This window comes from Triticum urartu, chromosome 7 (assembly GCF_003073215.2).
Source record: "Triticum urartu cultivar G1812 chromosome 7, Tu2.1, whole genome shotgun sequence".
NCBI lineage: Eukaryota > Viridiplantae > Streptophyta > Magnoliopsida > Poales > Poaceae > Triticum > Triticum urartu.
The window spans coordinates 9,836,234-9,862,752 of NC_053028.1; the positions used below are offsets into that span (position 1 = coordinate 9,836,234).

Genomic DNA, 26,519 nt, shown 5'->3' on the forward strand with positions numbered 1-26,519 from the left:
TTGCATAATTTAAGGAAGTTAGATACGTGATTGTTATACATTAGGGAAGTTCTGGTTGTAATAAAGAGTGGAGAGAAAAATAACCGATGGACGAGGGTGGGGAGGGGGTGGTGGAAGGAGAGACGAAAAAAACCAGCGAAAATAAACCGCGGACCAGGGTGGGAGGGGGTGGTGGGAGGAGAGACGAAAAAAACCAGCGAAAATAAACCGCGGAGACGATTCACCAACTCGTCCATTAGAAGTAGAGATTAAGAGGCGCTAGAATGGTGGCCAACCAGCTACGCCATGTGGCGCATGCTGGTTGGTCACGGTGAGAAAGTATTTTTTTAATTTTTTTAAATGATAGGGAGACTTTTTTTATAGAAGTTTTTCTAGATCTTTTTTTTTGCTTTTAAGATGGTTGTGATGTCCACGTAACGCGGGAATATTTTTTAAATTTTTTAACATGATGATGAGGTGTGCATAGTTTTTTCTTAAGCGGCCCGCAATGGCAGGCACCAACCATAGTGTTGAATCATGTAGCGCACGGACGGCAGCTAAAACATGACTTTGGTCTCATCTCGAGGTCTCGACCACTAGTGATCCTCCGCTTTAGATTGACACCGCAGTAGAAACAAGACGTTGACCATAGGGGTTAAACAGACAGACACAAGCACGCACGGTAAGAGTGTGTCACCATCATGTACATTAATTCAATGCGACTGCTAGCAATTAACCGGATGATAAGTGTGAAACTTAAGCCGCATCAAGAGCCGTCCGATCATTTGTGATCTGGGCGCAACGTGGCCACGCTCGGATGCAGGAGCGCCGGCAGCAGTGCCCCCTTCATTGCAGTATCGCCTGCCTCGACTTGTCGCGCCACCGGCAGTAGCGTCTTCATGGCAATGCCACCGCTCTCAACTTGTCGCAACGCCGGCAGCAGCAAGGAGACTGAGACGCTCCCGCAACACCAGAGATGCTGCATCGGTGCGCTCCGCAACACTGGGCGCTCCCTCGCAGCACCGCACCGCCGCGCTCACAACACCGGCAACTCCAGGTCGATGTGTATCGTCGGCATAGGGAGTTGCAGGTCAATGCGGGCGCTACAGATCGCCCAATTGTGCACAGCCGGCGCCAACCGGAACATAAGAATGTGTTACGTCGTGGTGCTACGTGGATGATACCTACACTTGGGATCAGGCCAGAGTACGTTACAGTCGCTGTAACGTGGGCAATTTGGATGTACACCGAAAATATCTCCTCTCATCTCTGTACTGCTGTCTGCTTTTACTTGGTTTCTGTAAAGCGACTGACATCACAACGGACATCGCATCAAACAATTAATCAAAAAAACTGTCATAGTACTCTCGAAAAAATTTGTCATAAAACGATGACACTAAAACGTCCATGTCTACACAAATCTGAGACAAGAGTTATGTATACTTACTCTTCTACGTACATTTGAAACTGGGTAGAGTATTACCATCACCTGCATTGATTCGTCTCCATTTCATCTATGGACAATACTGTACGTATTCTGGGACACAGCATACATCAGCAACACACCATAATTTCCCTCCATCAAACAGGGGCTTCCTCTTTTCTAAGATAATAAGAATGTTGCTCTCCCAAAAAAGAATGAGACTGTACATTCACATATTTCCAAAAAAACGGTCGTCAAAATACTGTAACCGGAGGAGCACCAAGGATTCCTTTCAGTCTTACTATTTGCCAAGAGTTCAAGATAATAATAGCGCACACCAGAAAATAGCATGCACTACTTCATTGGATTGGATAACAAGCAACTTATGTCTGAACATCAAGAACAAGAGAACTACCAGCTCACAGATCCTTTGCTCAATCTCGAGCCAAACACCAATACACGCAGAATCGACTCAACAATTAAACAATGACCATAGGCCCCCTCGAGTCTCGAACAAACCCATAAGAGGGCCAGGAGTGATGGACCTCCCAACAGCAGCACGGCTCCATTGCCATGTGAAACAGCAGCAAAGAGTAGCCTGCCATTTTCCTCGCACACTAATACAGTTTAGTCTACTAAGGAATCAACAAATTAACTTACTGTCAAACAAACTATTAAAAAACAGAAGAAATGCAGGTTAGGAATAGCAGCTCCAGTTGTAGATAGCAAACCACTGTCTGCACATATCAACCAACAAAATCAAAAGAATCAGCAGATAAGTATCATATATCTTCTCTGGAGCATAAAACAGAGTCAGCCAAGGCCGACAAAAACAGATCCCAGTCGCTCTCAACATGCAGGGGCAAGGAGAGGGCACGTACTAATAATTCAATCAGCCAAGATAAAAATATATTCACCCAGCCTCACTCACCAGCCCCAAGGTAATTGGCCAGCGAACAACATGAGAACCAGGAGTCATTGATCTCCGAGCAGCACAACGACCCAGATGCCATGAGAAACTGAGGCATAGGGTAACCTGCCAATTTGCTCGGCTGAACTCTCGCTACTTCACTCTAGTCTAATCAGAAATCAACAACTAACAAAGCGTTCAACAGACCCAAAAAATCAAAAGAAAAACATGGTCAGGAGGAACAGCCCTAGGTAGTAGATAGCAGTAAGAAACAGACCACAATCTGAAAACATCAACCGATAAAATAGAAAGAACCAGCAGATAAGTTCAGCCATGGCCGACAAAAACAGATCTCAGTCACTGGAAAATAAGAAAACAGAGCAAGGAGGCCAACTGACTAATTCAACCAAAGAGGAGAGAATATGTTCACCCAGCCTCGCTCACCGGCCCCAGGAAAGTGGCCAGCAAACATCATGAGACCAGGGAGTGATGGATCTCCGAGCAGCACAACGACTCCGATGCCATGAGAAACTGAGGCATAGGGTAACCTGCCATTTTGCTCGGCTAAAACTCTCCCTACTACTTCAGTAAACACGAATTAGACATTAATCAAACAGTGAGAACCACAAACCAAGAACACAACTTCAATTGCAGGCTAAGTAAGATCATTTCCCCCTAAGGAGCCAGCAAGCAAATAGAAGTTCAATTTGCATGCAACAAGAAGACCAAATAAATAATAAATCCAAAGTCGAAGAGAGAAGAAATAGAAAGGAAAATGAGCTACTTCATTCGAATTCAATGGCAAGCAACATTATCTCGACATCAATCAACAAAATCAAGATATCTTCTATGCAGATTCTGAACAGTAAGAATATAGAAGATGCAACCATGCAAACAGAACTGACTGACCAAATAAACAAAGAGATAACATAGATGTCCCCTAGCTCCTCCCGGCTAGCCATGAAAAAGATGGCCAGCCAACAATGGAGAACCAGGATATCAATCTCCGAGCAGTACAACGACTCCAATGCCATGAGAAAGAGGCAAAGGGTAACCTGCCAATTTACTCGGTTAAACTCTCACTAACTGTCCATCTAGCCAAACCAGAAAACAATCAAATCCATCAAGCCAAACCAGAAAACAATCAAATAGAGAAGGAACTTTGGTTGCTAGTTTAATTAAAATCACTTTCCCAAAGAGAAGGCCGGCAAGAAAATTGGTGTATCAAGCGCTCAATGAATTTTCCAAGACACTGCTGGGCAGTGAAACAAACTGAGAGTACACAGCAAGCATACATATTTCCAGGTCAATGTACTAATAGAAACATCCTGAGGTCACAGCGAAGCATCAGTAATACACAAGCAGTGGGTTCTTTTCTTTACTCTTAGGAACAGGGTAAACATATCACCATTAAGATAACGTAGCTGTTACAGTTATGTCATACAAATCGATCTTCAGAATACAGAAACATCACAGGCTCTTTCAGCATGCATAATGTCCAGACAACATAAAGCATACAGCAGCATCATTTCATGTACCTATGCAGAAACTTGCGGTGGAAATCACTTCTGATGGTGTCATTGATGAACCGTTTCGGTGTCTTAGTCTCTCCACGAGCCTGGTTCTTGAATACAACATCATCATCCCACCTGCGACAAACACATATATGAACAGGATTAAGCTCGGCATAAAGCATGGCAGCATTCTATTCCTAAAAAAAGGACAACAAAACATAAAAGAAGCATATAATATGATACGCTAGGCATCACTGTCCTAACCTTCTCTTCACATTGAAGGAGCCAGAGTTATTCATATTGATCAGTGGGTTTCCTCGCATCAGCTCAGCCTCCTTCATCTTGGCCTCTTCTTCTGCTTGCTGACGCTCCTGCAGCAAACAGACATGAGTTCACATTAATTCTCTAAACCTAAAGAAAAAGAGCGCCTCAAAATGATAATACAGAGAAGAAAACAACAAACCTTTCTAAGCCTGTCCTCGGCTCTTTCTTTTTTAATCCTTTCAAGCTCTGCCATTAGTGCCTCAGTGTCATCGTCGTCGTCATCATCGTCGCTGAATATAAGATAATTTGATGAGTAAGACATAAATTAAGTTGAGATAACCAACTGAACTACAACACTGGACCCAGCTAAACAGCTCTGTCCCAAAAAATATCAGGACAATTGCTGTATTATACTTTTTTGCTATTTTACCATATGTTTTTCTTGTAAACATAAACATAATCCAACTGCAATGAAAAGAATGCTAGCCAGCATAAGAATGTGTATCACCCAATTCCAAAGTTTATGGTAGACAACACCTATTGAACAGTTTCGGCCCCAATTCAGGCTACAATTTATTCATGCAGTTAGAAGATGCAACAGAAAGAAGAGTCTCATCAGCATTTTGAATGGGTGTGATTGATAAACTACTGAGCAAGAACTAAACAGACCTTTCATCATCACTTTTTAGTTCCACGTCAGAGTCATCTGCATCAATTTCACGTGGAACTATCTTATCCTCATCCCGTTTTGAACCTGTGATTACCAGAAGAACCAAGTAAATCATTATGCTGCCTTGAACCTAGGCACTAAGCAAACTTTGGTAAAGTAGTGTCACCGACCTTCTAAGAGCAGGCCTGAACTTTTTCGCCGGTCCCTCTCGTCTGCGAGAAAAAAGTGTTTGAACTAATCAATTACAATTCCCAGATACAATAAAACAACAATAGATAAACATCACGGAAGAAAGGATGTGACAAGCACTATCTGCCCAGATGAGGGACAAAGAGCAGATGGATCTAGAGGCATTACCAACATAGGACTTATCCTTGGATGAGAAGTGCTTGCGTTCACGCTCCTCAAGTTCATCCCTAAGATTCCTCTTCTGTACCTCCTCTTGAGTTTGTTGTCCCTCTTTTCTGCACATAAGAGGGAGGAATGTCAGTATGTAGACATCAAAGAACTGCCAGCCCATTTTGTTAAGGATTCGGTGTCAAGAACAAAAAACAATCATGTCAGGCTGAAGCAATAGTTTGGCAATATATGGTGTTCTAGGTTATGTTTAACAGGCAATAAACCCCAGATCAGGAACCAAATATATGAACCATGGTAAGCAATTTGTTCATAGATTTGCTCTCTTGATGCAGCAGCAGCAGACAAATTCAGGTTATTATGTTAAACGTTACAGCTACATTTGGTGCTAAGTAGCTACTGCAGCATCAAAATGCAAATAGTTGGTTGTCCTGGTGATAAATAGCTACATTTCGTTTGATATTCCCAGGTTTTTCCACATAACAGGACTTATTTAGGTCAGGTGTGGTGCAGTAAACAAGTGTCTGGGTTTGTACAGAAATCGACCTAATCCTGGCAACGTTGAACCAAGTAGCAGACTATTTGCAAAGATTGCCAGAGAAAAGCCAATTGTAATGGCCAATACTTGGCCCTAAACAGAAGCAATATAGCTACTAAGTTGGCAAAACACCAACCACAACCAGCACCGATGTAAGGACTGGCAACCGGCATCTGTCGCTAACACTCTACCGCACAGAGCTCAACAAGCATGGGCAGGGCCAGCCATCCCTATCTGACACCACTGCAAACCCCAAGTCCCTCGAGACGAACCCTAACCAGGGTAAATAAATAAACAATCATGTGAAGGTTGAACCAATTGTTTAGCCACATACGGTGTCATCAGTTCTTGTTAACGGGCAATAGACCCCAAATGAGGAACATATGCACCATGATGAACCATTTGCTTATGGTGCCTAAATTTATTCTCCATATGCCGTAGCAGCAGCAGACAGCATTAAGGTAGTTGTGTAAAACATTAACACTTGGTGCTAAGTAGCTACCCCAGCTCCAAACCTCTAAAAGCAATCGGCAACATTTTTGTTTGACCTTTGCAGGTTTCCACACGCATCCGGACTTTCTTAAGCCAAGTATACATGTATGTTGGTTAATTAATTCTGTTGTTGCAGCAAACAAGTAGTGCCTTGGCTTGTCAGATTGTACCGAAATCGACCTAACCCTGGCAACCTCGCACAGAATAGCATAGCAGGCGCTGCGTCCATTTCAAGCGATTAGCGGGGCGGGGTGGGTTGTATTGCCCCCATTTGGGACCTAAGCAGATGCAAAACCACTATATGGAACTTTTTTTAGAATACTATATGGAGTTGGCGATACACGACCACCCCAGCCTGCAACGAGGCAGGAGCTAGCGATGGCTATATGTCGCCAAGCAATTCCACCGCACCGAGATCGACGAGGCCAGCCACCCCGATCTGGACGGAGCCCAGGTCTCCAGTAGCGACGAACCCTAGCACCCTTTCCCCCACCGCAAAATTCCAACGACGGCGTGCGCGCGAGGCCTCTAACCAGGCGGGCGATTCGACCCACCGGGGGGCGTGGATTCGGCATCGGAGCGCGGGAAGGAAGGGGGTCGACTGGCGGAGTTTAATTTACCTGGGCTTGAGGGAGGTGTGGGCGGCGAGGTCGCGGGAGGAGTACTTCCCGGAGGGCCCGAAGATGCGCGTGCCCCCCTGCTCGTTCCCGCCCTTCGCCGGCGCCCACGTCGGCCGCGCCGCCGTCGTCATCCTCTCTCTCCCTCTCTCCGGCCGGCGGGAGGCGGAACCCTAGCTAGCTAGCCTCTCTTCCTCTTCCTCCTTCGGTTCTGGATTTGGAGTGGCGTTGGTGGAGACGACGGGGAAAGAGGAAGGCGATTTTTGCGGAGAGGACCCTGCAGAAGCGCGTTTTTGTTTCCTTCGTGGCGGGCCTCCAGCGACCAGAAACTGGGCCTCCTCCTACGCCTCACAGTCTGGGCCCAAACCCTATTTGGCGCCTTACGCGCCAAAAACAGGGTTATTTACAAATAGCGCACACCCCCTCCCTTCAATTCAGCAATCTGACACATGGGTTCACACGCCCATGAGCAGCCGATCCGAATGGGTAGGGCTATGGGTTGTCAACTTCATCCAAGGGTCTTACCCTAGGTAACCCGATTAGTTGTTGTGGGTAGGGTATGTGTATAAGTTCATGCTCGTGGGTTACCCGATAGGTCACCCGATTAATATTAAGAATTAAATAAATTTTTTTTCTTCATTATGGTTTATCTTTTTAATATATACATACATTCACATATAACGTACGTAATTAGCATGGCTAAGAGGTCAGCCCATTAGTAGGCCTTCTCTCACTTCTATATGTCACTCCCATGTTTTTCATGGCCCAATCTTTGTTTAGCTTCATGGGTTTGGAAAGGACCAGATAAGGTGTCAGGCATGGGTTTGGTAATGGTCAAACCGACGAAACCCGGCCCGGTTGCCAGGCTGACCCTCGCTCCCCATTGTTCCTAACGAGCCAGCCCAAAAGATTAGTTTGAGTTCACTTTTCAGAAGCCCCTCCATTTTGGGGAAACTTCCAAAAGCTTCCCCATCAATATTTTATGTGTTTTTGGTTCCCTCTTTTCTTATTCCACTCGATTTTTGTCCATTTTTTCTCTTTTCGTTTACTTTTTTCCATTTTCCATTTTTGTTTTAATTTTCTTGTTTCCCAGTGCATGAACTTTTTTTCAAATTCGTTAACTTTTTACATTTTTGGATCTTTTCTCAAATTATGATGTTCCCAGGTATTAAACTTTTTTCAAATTTAAAAAGAAATTGTGCATTTTCCCCAAATTTCATGAACTTTTTCCAAGTTTCTTAACTTTCCTTAAAAAAATAAACGTTTGAAAAACAAATAAAATCGAAACTTTTTAATTCGTGGAATTTTTTGAATAAGTTGGTTTTTGAATTCGTGAACATTTACATGTAGAATGGACATTTTAAAACAAGCATTAGAAGGAAACAATATGTTTAAAGGAATGAGACAAACGAAACAATGAAACAGGTCTCGGTCGAAACAGTCACGCAACCGATCAAACACCAATTGGGCCTAGTAAATTGAGCCCACTATCATGCATACTGGGAGCTAGAAAGAGAAACAGACCGGCACTGAAATCGCCAATAAGGAGCTCCCAGTCTAGGGGGGTCAAAGCGCCAACTCATGAAGCCACATGCCTTATTTTGCATTTTCTTTTGTAGGCACCGTAGCGCACGGTTTTCCAGTCAATTTTGGAAAAATATTTAAGCTTCTATTGTTTTTTAAACATGATTTTTTTAAATGAACATTTATAGAAAAGCGAACAATTTCCAGATTTTTTTTAAACTAGAAAGTTTTCATTTTTTTTAAATGCAACATTATTTCCAAATACTTGAACATATTTTAAAACAAAACTATTTTCAATTTTGCAAACATTTTTTGAAAACATGAACAAATTTTGAATTTTCTAAATAATTATGAGAATTTTTTTTAGAAACGCGAGCATTTTTATAAAACAGGCACATTTTTAAAATTTCCTAAAACTCAAACATTTTATTAAAAAGCAACAATCCTTGAAATTCCTGGACATTCCTGTAAAAAGAAAAAAAATTAAAGGAAAAAGAAGAAAACCTGTGAAAAGAAACAACATGGAAAAAACAAAAAAAATCGGAATTGAACCAGACCAACCCCTCCGGAAGGTTCCAAAAATATATGTGGATAGGCTAAACGGGCTGGGCCAATCGCTCTACCTGAATAAGGGGCAAGTAGGAAACATCTCACATGTTTCTCAAAAAAAAAAAGTCTCATAGTCTTCATCATTTTTTTGATTTTCTGTTATTTCTGGAGAAAAAAATAATGTGTTTCATTTTCCTAAAGAACCACCTTTGGATGGTCGAGACCATACTCGGGTTGGTTTCAACCATTGGCTTGGTCGGATGGCTCTATGCGACATCGGCCTGAATCGATCCTCTCTTCATCATGGGTTGTGCTTCATAGGCAAGACCATCTCCCACTTAGGCCTCGTTTGGTTGTAAGGGGAAAGTATCTCAGGGCTCTAATCCCCTTGAGGGGGATTTCCATGGCCGCCCGGGGTGTTCTCGCACCACGGGAAGATCACCATGTGAGTTTGGGGGACTGGCAGGAAACTGCCAAATTTCTTAGAAAACTTATATTGTCGAAAAACATGCAAACCTACTCCGATTCTTTTTACACAAACTTCATTTAAGTTCAAAATTAATTGAAATGTGTATACATGTCCTTCGAGAGTCCATGAAATTCGGGAAATTTAAGAAAAACAGAAACATGAAATGTACCCATAAATAAAAATAGCAAAATAATTCAGCCCAATCATGCACGCTGACCATAAGCTATACATGTCAAGTCGCACAAGTATTGCTATACCAAGGATAATTAAAGCGTTAACCATGGGCTTAACATCACAAATGATAACTCCAATTAGAAATCAAGCAATAATTAACATCCAGTTCCATGAAAACGATGCCTATATGTGACTGCCCAAGTCAAAAGGATTTGTTGTTGGAAGAATCATTGGTTTCACATTAACTTCTTTGCACATTTTCATAGGCGGGCTTTAAGAAACCTGCAAAGCAGAAAAGAACAAATGCAGTTACTATAATACCGAAACCAGCAGCAACACTAGCGATGATCCTGTTGCGCTCCATCACCACCAGACTGTTGCAAAGTTCAGTTGGCTACATCGTCGCACCTAGCACGTGACGTGCACACACATACAAGCGTGCATATGCATATGAATTCATACACACACCCTTTATTTCTAAATGTAAGACGTTTTGGCAGTTCAATTCAAATTTGAACTGCCAAAACGTGTTACATTAAAAACAGAGGAGATACAATACAAGAGTCTGCATATACGCACGTATCCGCAAGTAGAGTAGACACATTTTATGTCACGTGGCATGCAAATTGTTCATGATCGATATGGTACTATATATTATGTATGAATCTTACATTAATCGTGTGATAAACTGCTAATTTCCCCGGTTGTTGGGTACGGATTTGAAGAGCATTCATCGGCGTGACGCTGCTGTACGTGATGGGGCCGATAGACGTCATCTTCCATGACCGATTGTTGTCAATGACGACCACAAAGTTGTCGTCCAACTCGTGTTAATAATTAACACCCATCAAATTGACCAATGACTACTACACGGAAAGTAATTGAGGGGAAAAGGAATACCAGAGCACGCGCTCGATGGATTAGTCGGTCCTGTGTTAATTCCTCGTGGCGCATTTGGTGTTCTCTCATCTCACCCCTCTGGCGGTTAATACAACATTAGTTTACTAATTATTGTTTGTAGAAAGGGTGAACATTAGTTAGTTTACTGATGGTTGGGGATTGCCTACTAACGACTACTTGTGAATTCTTTGAGTTGTTAATCCTCCAGTCATGCCCTTAGCAAGCATGCATGCTGGACTCCATTAGCCGGCTATGCCCGACCATCGTCACTCATCAAAGATAAAAGCAAAAGGATCTCGAGTCAGGTCATTGTTTCGGTGCTTTCACGACCAAATTGACATAAACAAGTTAATTAACATTTGCTCGGCACTGTTTTTGTCGCATCTGATGATTTGATTGATCGTCTCCTTTCACGACCAGGAATGTAGTTTAGTGTTGTTGTAGATTCGATAAGAACTTCAATACTCTTTACCACAAAAGAGTATTCGGCTGGCTTTTCCATCAACACGCTTGCTAGCTTTAACAAGTCAGATCCAGGATATGTACCAGAAAGCGGTCGTAAAAAGATTCAGGATATGTAGCAGAAAGCGGCCGTAAAAAGATTCAGGATATGTAGCAGAAAGCAGTCAACACACACTGGTTCTGCTCAAGAAAGATTGTTACCTCAACCATTTTACTAAAGTTATGGAGTTTTTCAATTTTGACAGTAAAGGGGCTTTAGAATATTAACATAAGATGTACAATTCTACCTGATGATGCCAAAGTGTGGTCTGTGTGCGTATCTGTTCAGACTTAGATTGTGACCCAAACATGATTAACTTAACCGAAAGAACAAACTTTGAGCCTGGTACCTGACGCAACATTGGAATATTGACCATGCATGCTATCATGACACATCATATTAAGGTACTTTGGGGATCGTTGCAGGTAGAGAAGCAATAAGCAAAGGTTGATGTGATGGTAACTAACGCTATCAGATTACTCATATCTGAAACATTTGATTTCTCCGATGTTCTTTTTCTTCCAAAAGATGATTCCCTCCTCGCTATTAAGATAAGGAAAGTGTTGGGGAACGTTGCAGAAAACAAAAAATTTCCTACGGTTTCACCAAAATCCATCTATGAGTTCATCTAGCAACGACTAATTGGATGCATCTACGTACCTTGTAGATCGCGAGCGGAAGCGTTCAAAGAACGGGGATGAGGGAGTCGTACTCGACGTGATCCGAATCACCGGAGATCCTAGCGCCGAACGGACGACACCTCCGCGTTCAACACACGTACGGTCAGTGTAACGTCTCCTCCTTCTTGATCCAGCAAGGGGGGAGGAGAGGTTGAGGAAGATGGCTCCAGCAGCAGCACGACGGCGTGGTGATGATGGAGCTGCAGTACTCCGGCAGGGCTTCGTCAAACTCTATGGAGGAGGAGGTGTTGGAGAGGGAGAGGGAGGCACCAATGGCGTGGGTAAGAGGCCCTCCCTCCCTCCCCCCACTATATATAGGGAGCCTAGGGGGGCGCCGGCCCTAGGATATGCAATCTCCTAGGGGGGCGGCGGCCAAGGGGTGGGGGGCTTGCCCCCCAAGCAAGGGGGCGCCCCCCCTTTAGGGTTTCCCCTACCCTAGGCGCATGGGCCCTAGGGGAAGTGGCGCCCCAGCCCACTTTGGGCTGGATCCCTTCCCACTTCAGCCCATGGGGCCGTCCAGGATAGGTGGCCCCACCCGATGGACCCCCGGGACCCTTCCGGTGGTCCCGGTACAATACCGGTGACCCCGAAACTTGTCCCGATGGTCGAAATAGCACTTCCTGTATATAATTCTTTACCTCCGGACCATTCCGGAACTCCTCATGACGTCCGGGATCTCATCCGGGACTCCGAACAACATTCGGGTTACTGCATATACATATCCCTACAACCCTAGCGTCACCCAACCTTAAGTGTGTAGACCCTACGGGTTCGGGAGACATGTAGACATGACTGAGATTGCTCTCCGGTCAATAACCAACAGCGAGATCTGGATACCCATGTTAGCTCCCACATGCTCCTCGATGATCTCATCGGATGAACCACGATGTCGAGGATTCAAGCAACCCCGTATACAATTCCCTTTGTCAATCAGTATGTTACTTGCCCGAGATTCGATCGTCGGTATCTCGATACCTCGTTCAATCTCGTTACCGGCAAGTCACTTTACTCGTACCATAATGCATGATCCCGTGACCAGACACTTGGTCACTTTGAGCTCATAATGATGATGCATTACCGAGTGGGCCCAGTGATACCTCTCCGTCATACGGAGTGACAAATCCCAGTCTTGATCCGTGTCAACCCAACAGACACTTTCGGAGATACCCGTAGTATACCTTTATAGCCACCCAGTTACGTTGTGACGTTTGGTATACCCAAAGTACTCCTACGGTATCCGGGAGTTACACGATCTCATGGTCTAAGGAAAAGATACTTGACATTGGATTGGGTCAGAAAACCTTTATAGCCACCCAGCTATGTTTAGGATTGGGTCTTGTCCATCACATCATTCTCCTAATGATGTGATCTCGTTATCAATGACATCCAATGTCCGTAGTCAGAAAACCATGACTATCTGTTGATCAACGAGCTAGTCAACTAGAGGCTTACTAGGGACATGTTGGTGTCTATTATTCACACATGTATTACGATTTCCGGATAACACAATTATAGCATGAATAAAAGACAATTATCATCAACAAGGAAATATAATAATAATCCTTTTATTATTGCCTCTAGGGCATATTTCCAACAGTCTCCCACTTGCACTAGAGTCAATAATCTAGTTACATTGTGATGAATCGAACACCCATGGAATTCTGGTGTTGATCATGTTTTGCTCTAGGGAGAGGTTTAGTCAACGGATCTGCTACATTCAGGTCCGTATGTACTTTACAAATATCTATGTCTCCATCTTGAACATTCTCATGAGTGGAGTTGAAGCGACGCTTGATGTGCCTGGTCTTCTTGTGAAACCTGGGCTCCTTGGCGAGTGCAATAGCTCCAGTGTTGTCACAGAAGAGTTTGATTGGCCCCGACGCATTGGGTATGACTCCTAGGTCGGTGATGAACTCCTTCACCCAAATTGCTTCATGTGCTGCTTCCGAGGCTGCCATGTACTCCGCTTCACATGTAGATCCCGCCACGACGCTCTGCTTGCAACTGCACCAGCTTACTGCCCCACCATTCAAAATATACACGTATCCGGTTTGTGACTTAGAGTCATCCAGATCTGTGTCAAAGCTAGCGTCGACGTAACCCTTTACGACGAGCTCTTTGTCACCTCCATAAACGAGAAACATTTCCTTAGTCCTTTTCAGGTACTTCAGGATATTCTTGACCGCTGTCCAGTGTTCCTTGCCGGGATTACTTTGGTACCTTCCTACCAAACTTACGGCAAGGTTTACATCAGGTCTGGTACACAGCATGGCATACATAATAGAACCTATGGTTGAGGCATAGGGGATGACACTCATCTCTTCTATATCTTCTGCCGTGGTCGGACATTGAGCTGAGCTCAATTTCACACCTTGCATCACAGGCAAGAACCCCTTCTTAGACTGATCCATATTGAACTTCTTCAATATCTTATCAAGGTATGTGCTTTGTGAAAGACCTATGAGGCGTCTTGATCTATCTCTATAGAACTTGATGCCTAATATATATGCAGCTTCTCCAAGGTCCTTCATTGAAAAAATCTTATTCAAGTAGGCCTTAATGCTGTCCAAGAGTTCTATATCATTTCCCATCAAAAGTATGTCATCTACATATAATATGAGAAATGCTACAGAGCTCCCACTCACTTTCTTGTAAACGCAGGCTTCTCCATAAGTCTACGTAAACCCAAACGCTTTGATCATCTCATCAAAACGAATGTTCCAACTCCGAGATGCTTGCACCAGCCCATAAATCGAGCGTTGGAGCTTGCACACCTTGTCAGCATTCTTAGGATCGACAAAACCTTCCGGCTGCATCATATACAATTCTTCCTTAAGGAAGCCATTAAGGAATGCCGTTTTGACGTCCATTTGCCATATCTCATAATCATAGAATGCGGCAATTGCTAACATGATTCGGACGGACTTTAGCTTCGCTACCGGTGAGAAAGTCTCATCGTAGTCAACCCCTTGAACTTGTCGATAACCCTTAGCGACAAGCCGAGCTTTATAGATGGTCACATTACCATCCGCGTCTGTCTTCTTCTTAAAGATCCATTTATTTTCTATGGCTCGCTGCTCAACGGGCAAGTCAGTCAAAGTCCATACTTCGTTTTCATACATGGATCCTATCTCGGATTTCATGGCTTCTAGCCATTTGTCGAAATCCGGGCCCGCCATCGCTTCTTCATAGTTCGAAGGTTCACCGTTGTCTAACAACATGATTTCCAAGACAGGGTTGCCGTACCACTCTGGTGCGGAACGTGTCCTTGTGGACCTACGAAGTTCAGTAGCAACTTGATCTGAAGTTTCATGATCATCATCATTAATTTCCTCTCTAGTCGGTGTAGGCACCTCAGGAACATTTTCTTGAGTTGCGCCATTTTCCGGTTTAAGAGGTAATACTTCATCAAGTTCTACTTTCCTCCCACTTACTTCTTTTGAGAGAAACTCCTTCTCTAGAAAGGATCCATTCTTGGCAACAAAGATCTTGCCTTCGGATCTGAGGTAGAAGGTATACCCAATAGTTTCTTTAGGGTATCCTATGAAGACGCATTTTTCCGACTTGGGTTCGAGCTTTTCAGGTTGAAGTTTCTTGACATAAGCATCGCATCCCCAAACTTTTAGAAACGACAGCTTAGGTTTCTTCCCAAACCATAATTCATACGGTGTCGTCTCAACGGATTTCGATGGAGCCCTATTTAAAGTGAATGCGGCAGTCTCTAAAGCATAGCCCCAAAATGAGAGCTGTAAATTGGTAAGAGACATCATAGATCGCACCATATCTATGTTGGGGAACGTAGTAATTTCAAAAAATTTCCTACGCACACGCAAGATCATGGTGATGCATAGCAACGAGAGGGGAGAGTGTTGTCTGCGTACCCTCGTAGACCAAAGCGGAAGCGTTGACGCAACATAGAGGAAGTAGTCGTACGTCTTCCCGGTCCAACCGATCCAAGCACCGTTACTCCGGCACCTCCGAGTTCTTGACACACGTACAGCTCGATGACGCACCCCGGGCTCCGATCCAGCAAAGCTTCGGGGAGGAGTTTCGTCAGCACGACGGCGTGGTGACGATCTTGATGTTTAACCGTCGCAAGGCTTCGCCTAAGCACCGCTACAATATGATCAAGGTGTAATATCGTGGAGGGGGGCACCGCACACGGCTAAGGAACGATCACGAAGATCAACTTGTGTGTCCTAGGGTGCCCCCTGCCCCCGTATATAAAGGAGCCAAGGGGGGGTGCGGCCGGCCATAGTAGGAGGCGCGCAGGAGGAGTCCTACTCCTATCGGGAGTAGGACTCCCCTCCCTTTCCTTGTCCAAGTAGGAGAGGGGGAAGGAAGGGAGAGAGGAGAGGAAGGAAAGGGGGGGCGCCGCCCCTCCCTCCTTGTCCAATTCGGACTAGGGGGAGAGGGGGCGCGCGGCCTGCCCTGGCTGCCTTTCCTCTTCTCCACTTTAGGCCCATGAGGCCCATTAAACCCCCAGGGGGTTCCGGTAACCCCCCGGTTCTCCGGTTTTATCCGAAACATCCCCGGAACACTTCCGGTGTCCGAATATAGCCGTCCAATATATCAATCTTTATGTCTCGACCATTTTGAGACTCCTCGTTATGTCCGTGATCATATCCGGGACTCCGAACAACCTTCGGTACATCAAAATACATAAACTCATAATGAAACTATCATCTTAACTTTAAGCGTGCGGACCCTACGGTTCGAGAACAATGTAGACATGACCGAGACACGTCTCCGGTCAATAACCAATAGCGGAACCTGGATGCTCATATTGGCTCCTACATATTCTACGAAGATCTTTATCGGTCAGACCGCATAACAACATACGTTGTTCCCTTTGTCATCGGTATGTTACTTGCCCGAGATTCGATCGTCGGTATCTCAATACCTAGTTCAATCTCGTTACCGGCAAGTCTCATTACTCGTTCTGTAATACATCATCTCGCAACTAACTCATTAGTTGCAATGCTTGCAAGGCTTAAGTGATGTGCATTACCGAGAGGGCCCAGAGATACCTCTCCGACATTCGGAGTGACAAATCCTAATCTCGAAATACGCCAACCCAACAAGTACCTTTGGAGACACCTGTAGAGCACCTTTATAATCACCCAGTTATGTTGTGACATTTGGTAGCACACAAAGTGTTCCTCCGGTAAACGGGAGTTGCATAATCTCATAGTCACAGGAACATGTATAAGTCATGAAGAAAGCAATAGCAACAAACTAAACGATCAAGTGCTAAGCTAACGGAATGGGTCAAGTCAATCAGATCATTCATCTAATGATGTGATCCCATTAATCAAATAACAACTCCTTGTCTATGGTTAGGAAACATAACCATCTTTGATTAATGAGCTAGTCAAGTAGAGGCATACTAGTGACACTCTGTTTGTCTATATATTCACACATGTATTATGTTTCCAGTTAATACAATTCTAGCATGAATAATAAACATTTATCATGAAATAAGGAAATAAATAATAACTTTATTATTGCCTCTAGGGCATATTTCCTTCAGTCTCCCACTTGCACTAGAGTCAATAATCTAGTTCACATCGTCATGTGATTTAACAGCAATAGTTCACATCACCATGTGATTAACACCCATAGTTCACATCGCCATGTGACCAACACCCAAAGGGTTTACTGGATTCAGTAATCTAGTTCACATCGCTATGTGATTAATACCCAAAGAGTACTAAGGTGTGATCATGTTTTGCTTGTGAGAGAATCTTAGTCAACAGGTCTTTCACATTCAGATCCGTTATGTATTTTGCAATTTTCTATGTCTACAATGCTCTACACAGAGCTACTCTAGCTAATTGCTCCCACTTTCAATATGTATCTAGATCGAGACTTAGAGTTATCTAGATCAGTGCCAAAACTTGCATCGACGTAACCCTTTACGGCGAACCTTTTTTGTCACCTCCATAATTGAGAAACATATCCTTATTCCACTAAGGATAATTTTGACCGCTGTCCAGTGATCTACTCCTAGATCATTATTGTACTCCCTTGCCAAAATCAGTGTAGGGTATACAATAGATCTGGTACATAGCATGGCATACTTTATAGAACCTATGGCTGAGGCATAGGGAATGACTTTCATTCTCTTTCTATCTTCTACCGTGGTCGGGCTTTGAGTCTTACTCAATTTCACACCTTGTTACACATGCAAGAACTCTTTCTTTGACTGTTCCATTTTGAACTACTTCAAAATCTTGTCAAGGTATGTACTCATTGAAAAAATTTATCAAGCGTTTTGATCTATCTCTATAGATCTTGATGCTCCATATGTAAGTAGCTTCACCAAGGTCCTTCTTCGAAAAACTCCTTTCAAATACTCCTTTATGCTTTGCAGAATAATTCTACATTATTTCCGATCAACAATATGTCATTTACATATACTTATCAAAAATGATGTAGTGCTCCCACTCACTTTCTTGTAAATACAGGCTTCATCGCAAGTCTGTATAAAACTATATGCTTTGATCAACTTATCAAAGCGTATATTCCAACTCCGAGATGCTGCACTGTTGGGGACGTAGCATAAATTCAAAAAAAATTTCTACGGTTTCACCAAGATCCATCTAGGAGTTTCATCTAGCAACGAGTGATTAGATGCATCTACATACCTTTGTAGATCGCGAGCGGAAGCGTTCAAAGAACGGGGTTGATGTAGTCGAACACGACGTGATTCAAATCACCGGAGATCCTAGCACCGAACGGACGGTACCTCCGCGTTCAACACACGTACGGAACGGATGACGTCTCCTCCTTTCTTGATCCAGCAAGGGGGGAGGAGAGGTTGATGAAGATCCAGCAGCACGACGGCGTGGTGGTGGATGCAGGGCGTCACAGTAGCAGGGCTTCGCCGTGTACTACGAGGGAGAGATGTAACAGGGGAGAGGGAAGCACCAAAGGCTGAGGTATGAAGTCCTCCCTCTCCTCAACTATATATAGGAGGGCCAAGGGGGGGTGTCCAGCCTAGGAGATCCAATCTCCTAGGTGCGGCGGCCAAGGGGAGGTTTCCCTCCCCCCCAAGGCACCTAGAGGTGCCTTCCACCATTGGGACTCTTCCCTTTTGTGGAAACCTAGGCGCATGGGCTTTTGGGGCTGGTGCCCTTGGCCCATGCAGGCCAAGGCGCACCCCCTACAGCCCATGTGGCCCCCCGGGACAGGTGGCCCCACCCGGTGGGCCCCCGGGACCCTTCCGGTGGTCCCGGTACAATACCGATAACCCCGAAACTTGTCCCGATGGCCGAAACTGCACTTCCTATATATAATTCTTTACCTCCGGACCATTCCGAAACTCCTCGTGACGTCCGGGATCTCATACGGGACTCCGAACAACATTCGGGTTACTGCATATACATATCTTCATAACCCTAGCGTCACCGAACCTTAAGTGTGTAGACCCTACGGGTTCGGGAGACATGCAGACATGACCGGGACGACTCTCCGGTCAATAACCAACAGCGGGATCTGGATACCCATGTTGGCTCCCACATGCTCCACGATGATCTCATCGGATGAACCACGATGTCGAGGATTTAATCAACCCCGTATACAATTCCCTTTGTCAATCGGTATGTTACTTGCCCGAGACTCGATCGTCGGTATCCCAATACCTTGTTCAATCTCGTTACCGGCAAGTCACTTTACTCGTACCGTAATGCATGATCCCGTGATCAACCACTTGGTCACCTTGAGCTCATAATGATGATGCATTACCGAGTGGGCCCAGTGATACCTCTCCGTTATATGGAGTGACAAATCCCAGTCTCGATCCGTGTCAACCCAACAGATACTTTCGGAGATACCTGTAGTGCACCTTTATAGTCACCCAGTTACGTTGTGACGTTTGATACACCCAAAGCACTCCTACGGTATCCGGGAGTTACACGATCTCATGGTCAAAGGAAAAGATACTTGACATTGGAAAAGCTCTAGCAAACGAACTACACGATCTTTGTGCTATGCTTAGGATTAGGTCTTGTCCATCACATCATTCTCCTAATGATGCGATCCCGTTATCAATGACATCCAATGTCCATAGCCAGGAAACCATGACTATCTGTTGATCAACGAGCTAGTCAACTAGAGGCTTATTAGGGACATATTATGGTCTATGTATTCACACGTGTATTACGATTTCCGGATAATACAGTTATAGCATGAATAAAGACAATTATCATGAACAAAGAAATATAATAATAATACTTTTATTATTGCCTCTAGGGCATATTCCCAACAGTCTCCCACTTGCACTAGAGTCAATAATCTAGTTACATTATGATGAATCGAACACCCATGGAATTCTGGTGTTGATCATGTTTTGCCCTAGGGAGAGGTTTAGTCAACGGATCTGCTATATTCAGGTCCGTATGTACTTTACAAATCTCTATGTCTCCATCTTGAACATTTTCACGAATGGAGTTGAAGCGACGCTTGATGTGCCTTGTCTTCTTGTGAAACCTGGGCTCCTTGGCAAGTGCAATAGCCCCAGTGTTGTCACAAAAGAGTTTGATTGGCCCCGACGCATTGGGTATGACTCCTAGGTCGGTGATGAACTCCTTCACCCATATTGCCTCATGTGCTGCCTCCGAGGCTGCCATGTACTCCACTTCACATGTAGATCCCGCCACGATGCTCTGCTTGCAGCTGCACCAGCTCACTGCTCCACCATTCAACATATACACGTATCCGGTTTGTGACTTAGAGTCATCCAGATCTGTGTCGAAGCTAGCATCGACGTAACCCTTTACGACGAGCTCTTCGTCACCTCCATAAACGAGAAACATTTCCTTAGTCCTTTTCAGGTACTTCAGGATATTCTTGACCGCTGTCCAGTGTTCCTTGCCGGGATTACTTTGGTACCTTCCTACCAAACTTACGGCAAGGTTTACATCAGGTCTGGTACACAGCATGGCATACATAATAGAACCTATGGCTGAGGCATAGGGGATGACACTCATCTCTTCTATATCTTCTGCCGTGGTCGGGCATTGAGCCGATCTCAATTCCATACCTTGCAAAACAGGCAAGAACCCTTTCTTGGACTGATCCATTTTGAACTTCTTCAAAATCTTATCAAGGTACGTGCTTTGTGAAAGACCTATGAGGCGTCTCGATCTATCCCTATAGATCTCGATGCCTAATATATAAGCAGCTTCTCCAAGGTCCTTCATTGAAAAACTTTTATTCAAGTAGGCCTTAATGTTGTCCAAGAGTTCTATATCATTTCCCATCAAAAGTATGTCATCTACATATAGTATGAGGAATGCTACAGAGCTCCCACTCACTTTCTTGTAAACGCAGGCTTCTCCATAAGTCTGCGTAAACCCAAACGCTTTGATCATCTCATCAAAGCGAATGTTCCAACTCCGAGATGCTTGCACCAGCCCATAAATCGAGCGTTGGAGCTTGCACACCTTGTCAGCATTCTTAGGATCGACAAAACCTTCCGGTTGCATCATATACAACTCTTCCTTAAGGAAACCATTAAGGAATGCCGTTTTGACGTCCATTTGCCATATTTCATAATCGTAGAATGCGGCAATTGCTAACATGATTCGGACGGACTTTAGCTTCGCCACCGGTGAGAAAGTCTCATCGTAGTCAACCCCTTGAACTTGTCGATAACCCTTAGCGACAAGCCGAGCTTTATAGATGGTCACATTACCATTAGCGTATGTCTTCTTCTTAAAGATCCATTTATTTTCTATGGCTCGCCGTTCAACGGGCAAGTCAGTCAAAGTCCATACTTTGTTTTCATACATGGATCCTATCTCGGATTTCATGGCTTCTAGCCATTTGTCGGAATCCAGCCCCGCCATCGCTTCTTCATAGTTCGAAGGTTCACCGTTGTCTAACAACATGATTTCCAAGACAGGGTTGCCGTACCATTCTGGTGCGGAACGTGTCCTTGTGGACCTTCGAATTTCAGTAGGAGCTTGATCAGAAGTATCTTGATCATCATGAGTAACTTCCTCTCTAGTCGGTGCAGGCACCTCAGGAACATTTTCTTGAGTTGCGCCATTTACCGGTTCAAGAGGCAATACTTCATCAAGTTCTACTTTCCTCCCACTTACTTCTTTCGAGAGAAACTCTTTCTCTAGAAAGGATCCATTCCTGGCAACAAAGATCTTGCCTTCGGATCTGAGGTAGAAGGTATACCCAGCAGTTTCTTTAGGGTATCCTATGAAGACGCATTTTTCCGACTTGGGTTCGAGCTTTTCAGGTTGAAGTTTCTTGACATAAGCATCGCATCCCCAAACTTTTAGAAACAACAACTTAGGTTTCTTCCCAAACCATAATTCAAACGGTGTCGTCTCAACGGATTTCGACGGAGCCCTATTTAAAGTGAATGCGGCAGTCTCTAAAGCATAGCCCCAAAAAGATAGCGGTAAATCGGTAAGAGACATCATAGATCGTACCATATCTAATAGAGTGCGATTGCGACGTTCGGACACACCATTACGCTGAGGTGTTCCAGGCGGCGTGAGTTGTGAAACTATTCCACATTTTCTTAAGTGTGTGCCAAATTCGTGACTCAAGTATTGTCCTCCACGATCTGATCGTAGAAACTTGATTTTCCTGTCACGTTGATTCTCAACCTCACTCTGAAATTCCTTGAACTTTTCAAAGGTTTCAGACTTGTGTTTCATTAAGTAGATATACCCATATCTACTCAAGTCATCAGTGAGGGTGAGAACATAACGATAGCCACCGCGAGCCTCAACACTCATTGGACCGCACACATCAGTATGTATGATTTCCAATAAGTTGGTTGCTCGCTCCATTGTTCCTGAGAACGGAGTCTTGGTCATTTTTCCCATGAGGCATGGTTCGCACGTGTCAAATGATTCATAATCAAGAGACTCTAAAAGTCCATCTGCATGGAGCTTCTTCATGCGTTTGACACCTATGTGACCAAGGCGGCAGTGCCACAAGTATGTGGGACTATCATTATCAACCTTACATCTTTTGGTACTCACACTATGAACATGTGTAGTAATACGCTTGAGATTCATTAAGAATAAACCATTGACTATCGGAGCATGACCATAAAACATATCTCTCATATAAATAGAACAACCATTATTCTCGGATTTAAATGAGTAGCCATCTCGTATTAAACGAGATCCTGATACAATGTTCATGCTCAAACATGGCACTAAATAACAATTATTGAGGTTTATAACTAATCCCGTAGGTAAATGTAGAGGTAGCGTGCCGACGGCGATCACATCGACCTTGGAACCATTCCCGACGCGCATCGTCACCTCGTCCTTCGCCAGTCTCCGTTTATTCCGCAGCTCCTGCTTTGGTGAGTTACAAATATGAGCAACGGCACCGGTATCAAATACCCAGGAGTTACTACGAGTACTGGTAAGGTACACATAAATTACATGTATATCAAATATACCTTTGGTGTTGCCGGCCTTCTTGTCCGCTAAGTATTTGGGGCAGTTCCGCTTCCAGTGACCCTTCCCTTTGCAATAAAAGCACTCTGTCTCAGGCTTGGGTCCATTTCTTTGACTTCACCCTTAACTAGTCTCTGTTCATTCTGCAACTCCCGATTCAAGTTACTAATCTTAGCAATTGAACTAGTATCAAATACTGAGGGGTTGCCATAAACACTAGTAAAGTACACATCAATAATCATGTATATCAAATATACTTATGTTCACTTTGCCATCCTTCTTATCCGCCAATCACTTGGGGTAGTTCCGCTTCCAGTGACCAGTCCCTTTGCAGTAGAAGCACTTAGTCTCAGGCTTAGGTCCAGACTTGGGCTTCTTCACTTGAGCAGCAACTTGCTTGCCGTTTTTCTTGAAGTTCCCCTTCTTCCCTTTGCCCTTTACTTGAAACTAGTGGTCTTGTTAACCATCAACACTTGATGTTTTTCTTGATTTCTACCTTCGTTGATTTCAGCATCACGAAGAGCTTGGGAATTACTTTTGTCATCCCTTGCATATTATAGTTCATCACGAAGTTCTACTAACTTGGTGATGGTGACTAGAGAATTCTGTCAATCACTATTTTATCTGGAAGATTAACTCCCACTTGATTCAAGCGATTGTAGTACCCAGACAATCTGAGCACATGCTCACTGCTTGAGCGATTCTCCTCCATCTTTTAGCTATAGAACCTGTTGGAGACTTCATATCTCTCAACTCGGGTATTTGCTTGAAATATTAACTTCAACTTCTTGGAACATCTCATATGGTCCATGACGTTCAAAACGTCTTTGAAGTCCCGATTCTAAGCCGTTAAGCATGGTGCACTAAACTATCAAGTAGTCATCATATTGAGCTAGCCAAACATTCATAACGTCTGCATCTGCTCCTGCAATAGGTCTGTCACCTAGCGGTGCATCAAGGACATAATTCTTATGTGCAGCAATGAGGATAAATCTCAGATCACGGATCCAATCCGCATCATTGCTACTAACATCTTTCAACACAATTTTCTCTAGGAACATATCAAAATAAACATATGAAAACAACAACGCGAGCTATTAATCTATAACATAATTTGCAAAATACTACCAGGACTAAGTTCATGATAAATTAAAGTTCAATTAATCATATTACTTAAGAACTCCCACTTAGATAGACATCCCTCTAATCATCTAAGTGATCACGTGATCCAAATCAACTAAACCACAACCGATCATCACATGAAGTGGAGTAGTTTTCAATGGTGAACATCACTATGTTGATCATATCTACTATATGATTCACGCTCGACCTTTCGGTCTCGGTGTTCCGAGGCCATATCTGCATATGCTAGGCTCGTCAAGTTTAACCTGAGTATTCTGCGTGTGCAAAACTGGCTTGCACCCGTTGTAGATGGACGTAGAGCTTATCACACTCGATCATCACGTGGTGTCTGGGCACGACGAACTTTGGCAATGGTGCATACTCAGGGAGAACACTTTTTATCTTGAAATTTAGTGAGAGATCATCTTATAGAGCTACCGTCGAATCAAGCAAAACAAGATGTATAAAAGATAAACATCACATGCAATCAAAATATGTGACATGATATGGCCATGATCATCTTGCGCCTTTGATCTCCATCTCCAAAGCATCGTCATGATTTCCATCGTCACCGGCATGACACCATGATCTTCATCATCTTGATCTATATCAATGTGTCATCACATGGTCGTCTCGCCAATAATTGCTCTTGCAACTATTGCTATTGCATAGTGATAAAGTAAAGCAATTATTTGGCGCTTGCATCTTATGCAATAGAGAGACAGCCATAAGGCTTTTGCCAGTTGCCGATAACTTCAACAAAACATGATCATCTCATACAACAACTTATATCTCATCACGTCTTGACCATATCACATCACAACATGCCCTGCAAAAACAAGTTAGACGTCCTCTACTTTGTTGTTGCAAGTTTTACGTGGCTGCTACGGGCTTAGCAAGAACCAATCTTACCTACGCATCAAAACCACAACGATAGTTTGTCAAGTTGATGCCGTTTTAACCTTCGCAAGGACCGGGCGTAGCCACACTCGGTTCAACTAAAGTTGGAGAAACAGTCACCCGCAAGCCACCTATGTGCAAAGCACGTCGGGAGAACCGGTCTCGCGTAAGCGTACGTGTAATGTCGGTCCGGGCCGCTTCATCCAACAATACCGCCGAACCAAAGTATGACATGCTGGTAGGCAGTATGACTTATATCGCCCACAACTCACTTGTGTTCTACTCGTGCATATAACATCAAACCATAAAACCTAGGCTCGGATGCCACTGTTGGGGAACGTAGTAATTTCAAAAAATTTCCTACGCACACGCAAGATCATGGTGATGCATAGCAACGAGAGGGGAGACTGTTGTCTACGTACCCTCGTAGACCGAAGCGGAAGCGTTGACGCAACGTAGAGGAAGTAGTCGTACGTCTTCCCGGTCCAACCGATCCAAGCACCGTTACTCCGGCACCTCCGAGTTCTTGACACACGTACAGCTCGATGACGCACCCCGGGCTCCGATCCAGCAAAGCTTCGGGGAGGAGTTTCGTCAGCACGACGGCGTGGTGACGATCTTGATGTTTAACCGTCGCAAGGCTTCGCCTAAGCACCGCTACAATATGATCAAGGTGTAATATCGTGGAGGGGGGCACCGCACACGGCTAAGGAACGATCACGAAGATCAACTTGTGTGTCCTAGGGTGCCCCCTGCCCCCGTATATAAAGGAGCCAAGGGGGGGGTGCGGCCGGCCCTAGAGGAGGCGCGCAGGAGGAGTCCTACTCCTACCGGGAGTAGGACTCCCTTTCCTTGTCCAAGTAGGAGAGGGGGAAGGAGGAGAGAAGAAAAAGGAAGGAAAGGGGGCGCCGCCCCTCCTTGTCCAATTCGGACTAGGGGGAGGGGCGCGCGCCTGCCCTGTGCCTTCCTCTTCTCCACTTTAGGCCCATGAGGCCCATTATCCCCGGGGGGGTTCCGGTAACCCCGGTCTCCGGTTTATCCGAAATCACCCGGAACACTTCGGTGTCCGAATATAGCCGTCCAATATATCAATCTTTATGTCTCGACCATTTCGAGACTCCTCGTCATGTCCGTGATCACATCCGGACTCCGAACAACCTTCGGTACATCAAAATGCATAAACTCATAATAACTGTCATCGTAACTTAAGCGTGCGGACCCTAGGGTTCGAGAACAATGTAGACATGACCGAGACACGTCTCCGGTCAATAACCAATAGCGGAACCTGGATGCTCATATTGGCTCCTACATATTCTACGAAGATCTTTATCGGTCAGACCGCATAACAACATACGTTGTTCCCTTTGTCATCGGTATGTTACTTGCCCGAGATTCGATCGTCGGTATCTCAATACCTAGTTCAATCTCGTTACCGGCAAGTCTCATTACTCGTTCTGTAATACATCATCTCGCAACTAACTCATTAGTTGC

The 26,519-nt window shown here is 44.4% G+C and overlaps 1 protein-coding gene across 1 annotated transcript; it reads right to left on the reverse strand.

Annotated features, from left to right (window-relative positions):
• Positions 1-3,663: 3,663 nt before the first annotated feature.
• On the reverse strand, positions 3,664-7,040 carry LOC125521767 (protein CWC15 homolog). The gene is made up of 7 exons (XM_048686830.1): positions 6,768-7,040; positions 5,118-5,224; positions 4,931-4,972; positions 4,760-4,844; positions 4,290-4,380; positions 4,091-4,197; positions 3,664-3,961 (listed from the first exon to the last, which is right to left on the reverse strand). Exons 1-7 carry the CDS (start codon positions 6,896-6,898, stop codon positions 3,838-3,840), a joined length of 687 nt encoding a protein of 228 aa, XP_048542787.1. The 5' UTR covers positions 6,899-7,040; the 3' UTR covers positions 3,664-3,837.
• Between the last annotated feature and the right edge of the window lie 19,479 nt (positions 7,041-26,519).

Excerpts from the sequence above, each read along its gene's own strand:
- LOC125521767 (XM_048686830.1), bottom strand. The coding sequence starts at position 6,898 with ATGACGACGGCGGCGCGGCCGACGTGGGCGCCGGCGAAGGGCGGGAAC. Across the intron at positions 4,198-4,289 it reads CCGAGGACAGGCTTAGAAAG|GAGCGTCAGCAAGCAGAAGA; the intron begins GTTTGTTGTTTT and ends TGTTTGCTGCAG. Across the intron at positions 3,962-4,090 it reads TCCTTCAATGTGAAGAGAAG|GTGGGATGATGATGTTGTAT; the intron begins GTTAGGACAGTG and ends TGTTTGTCGCAG.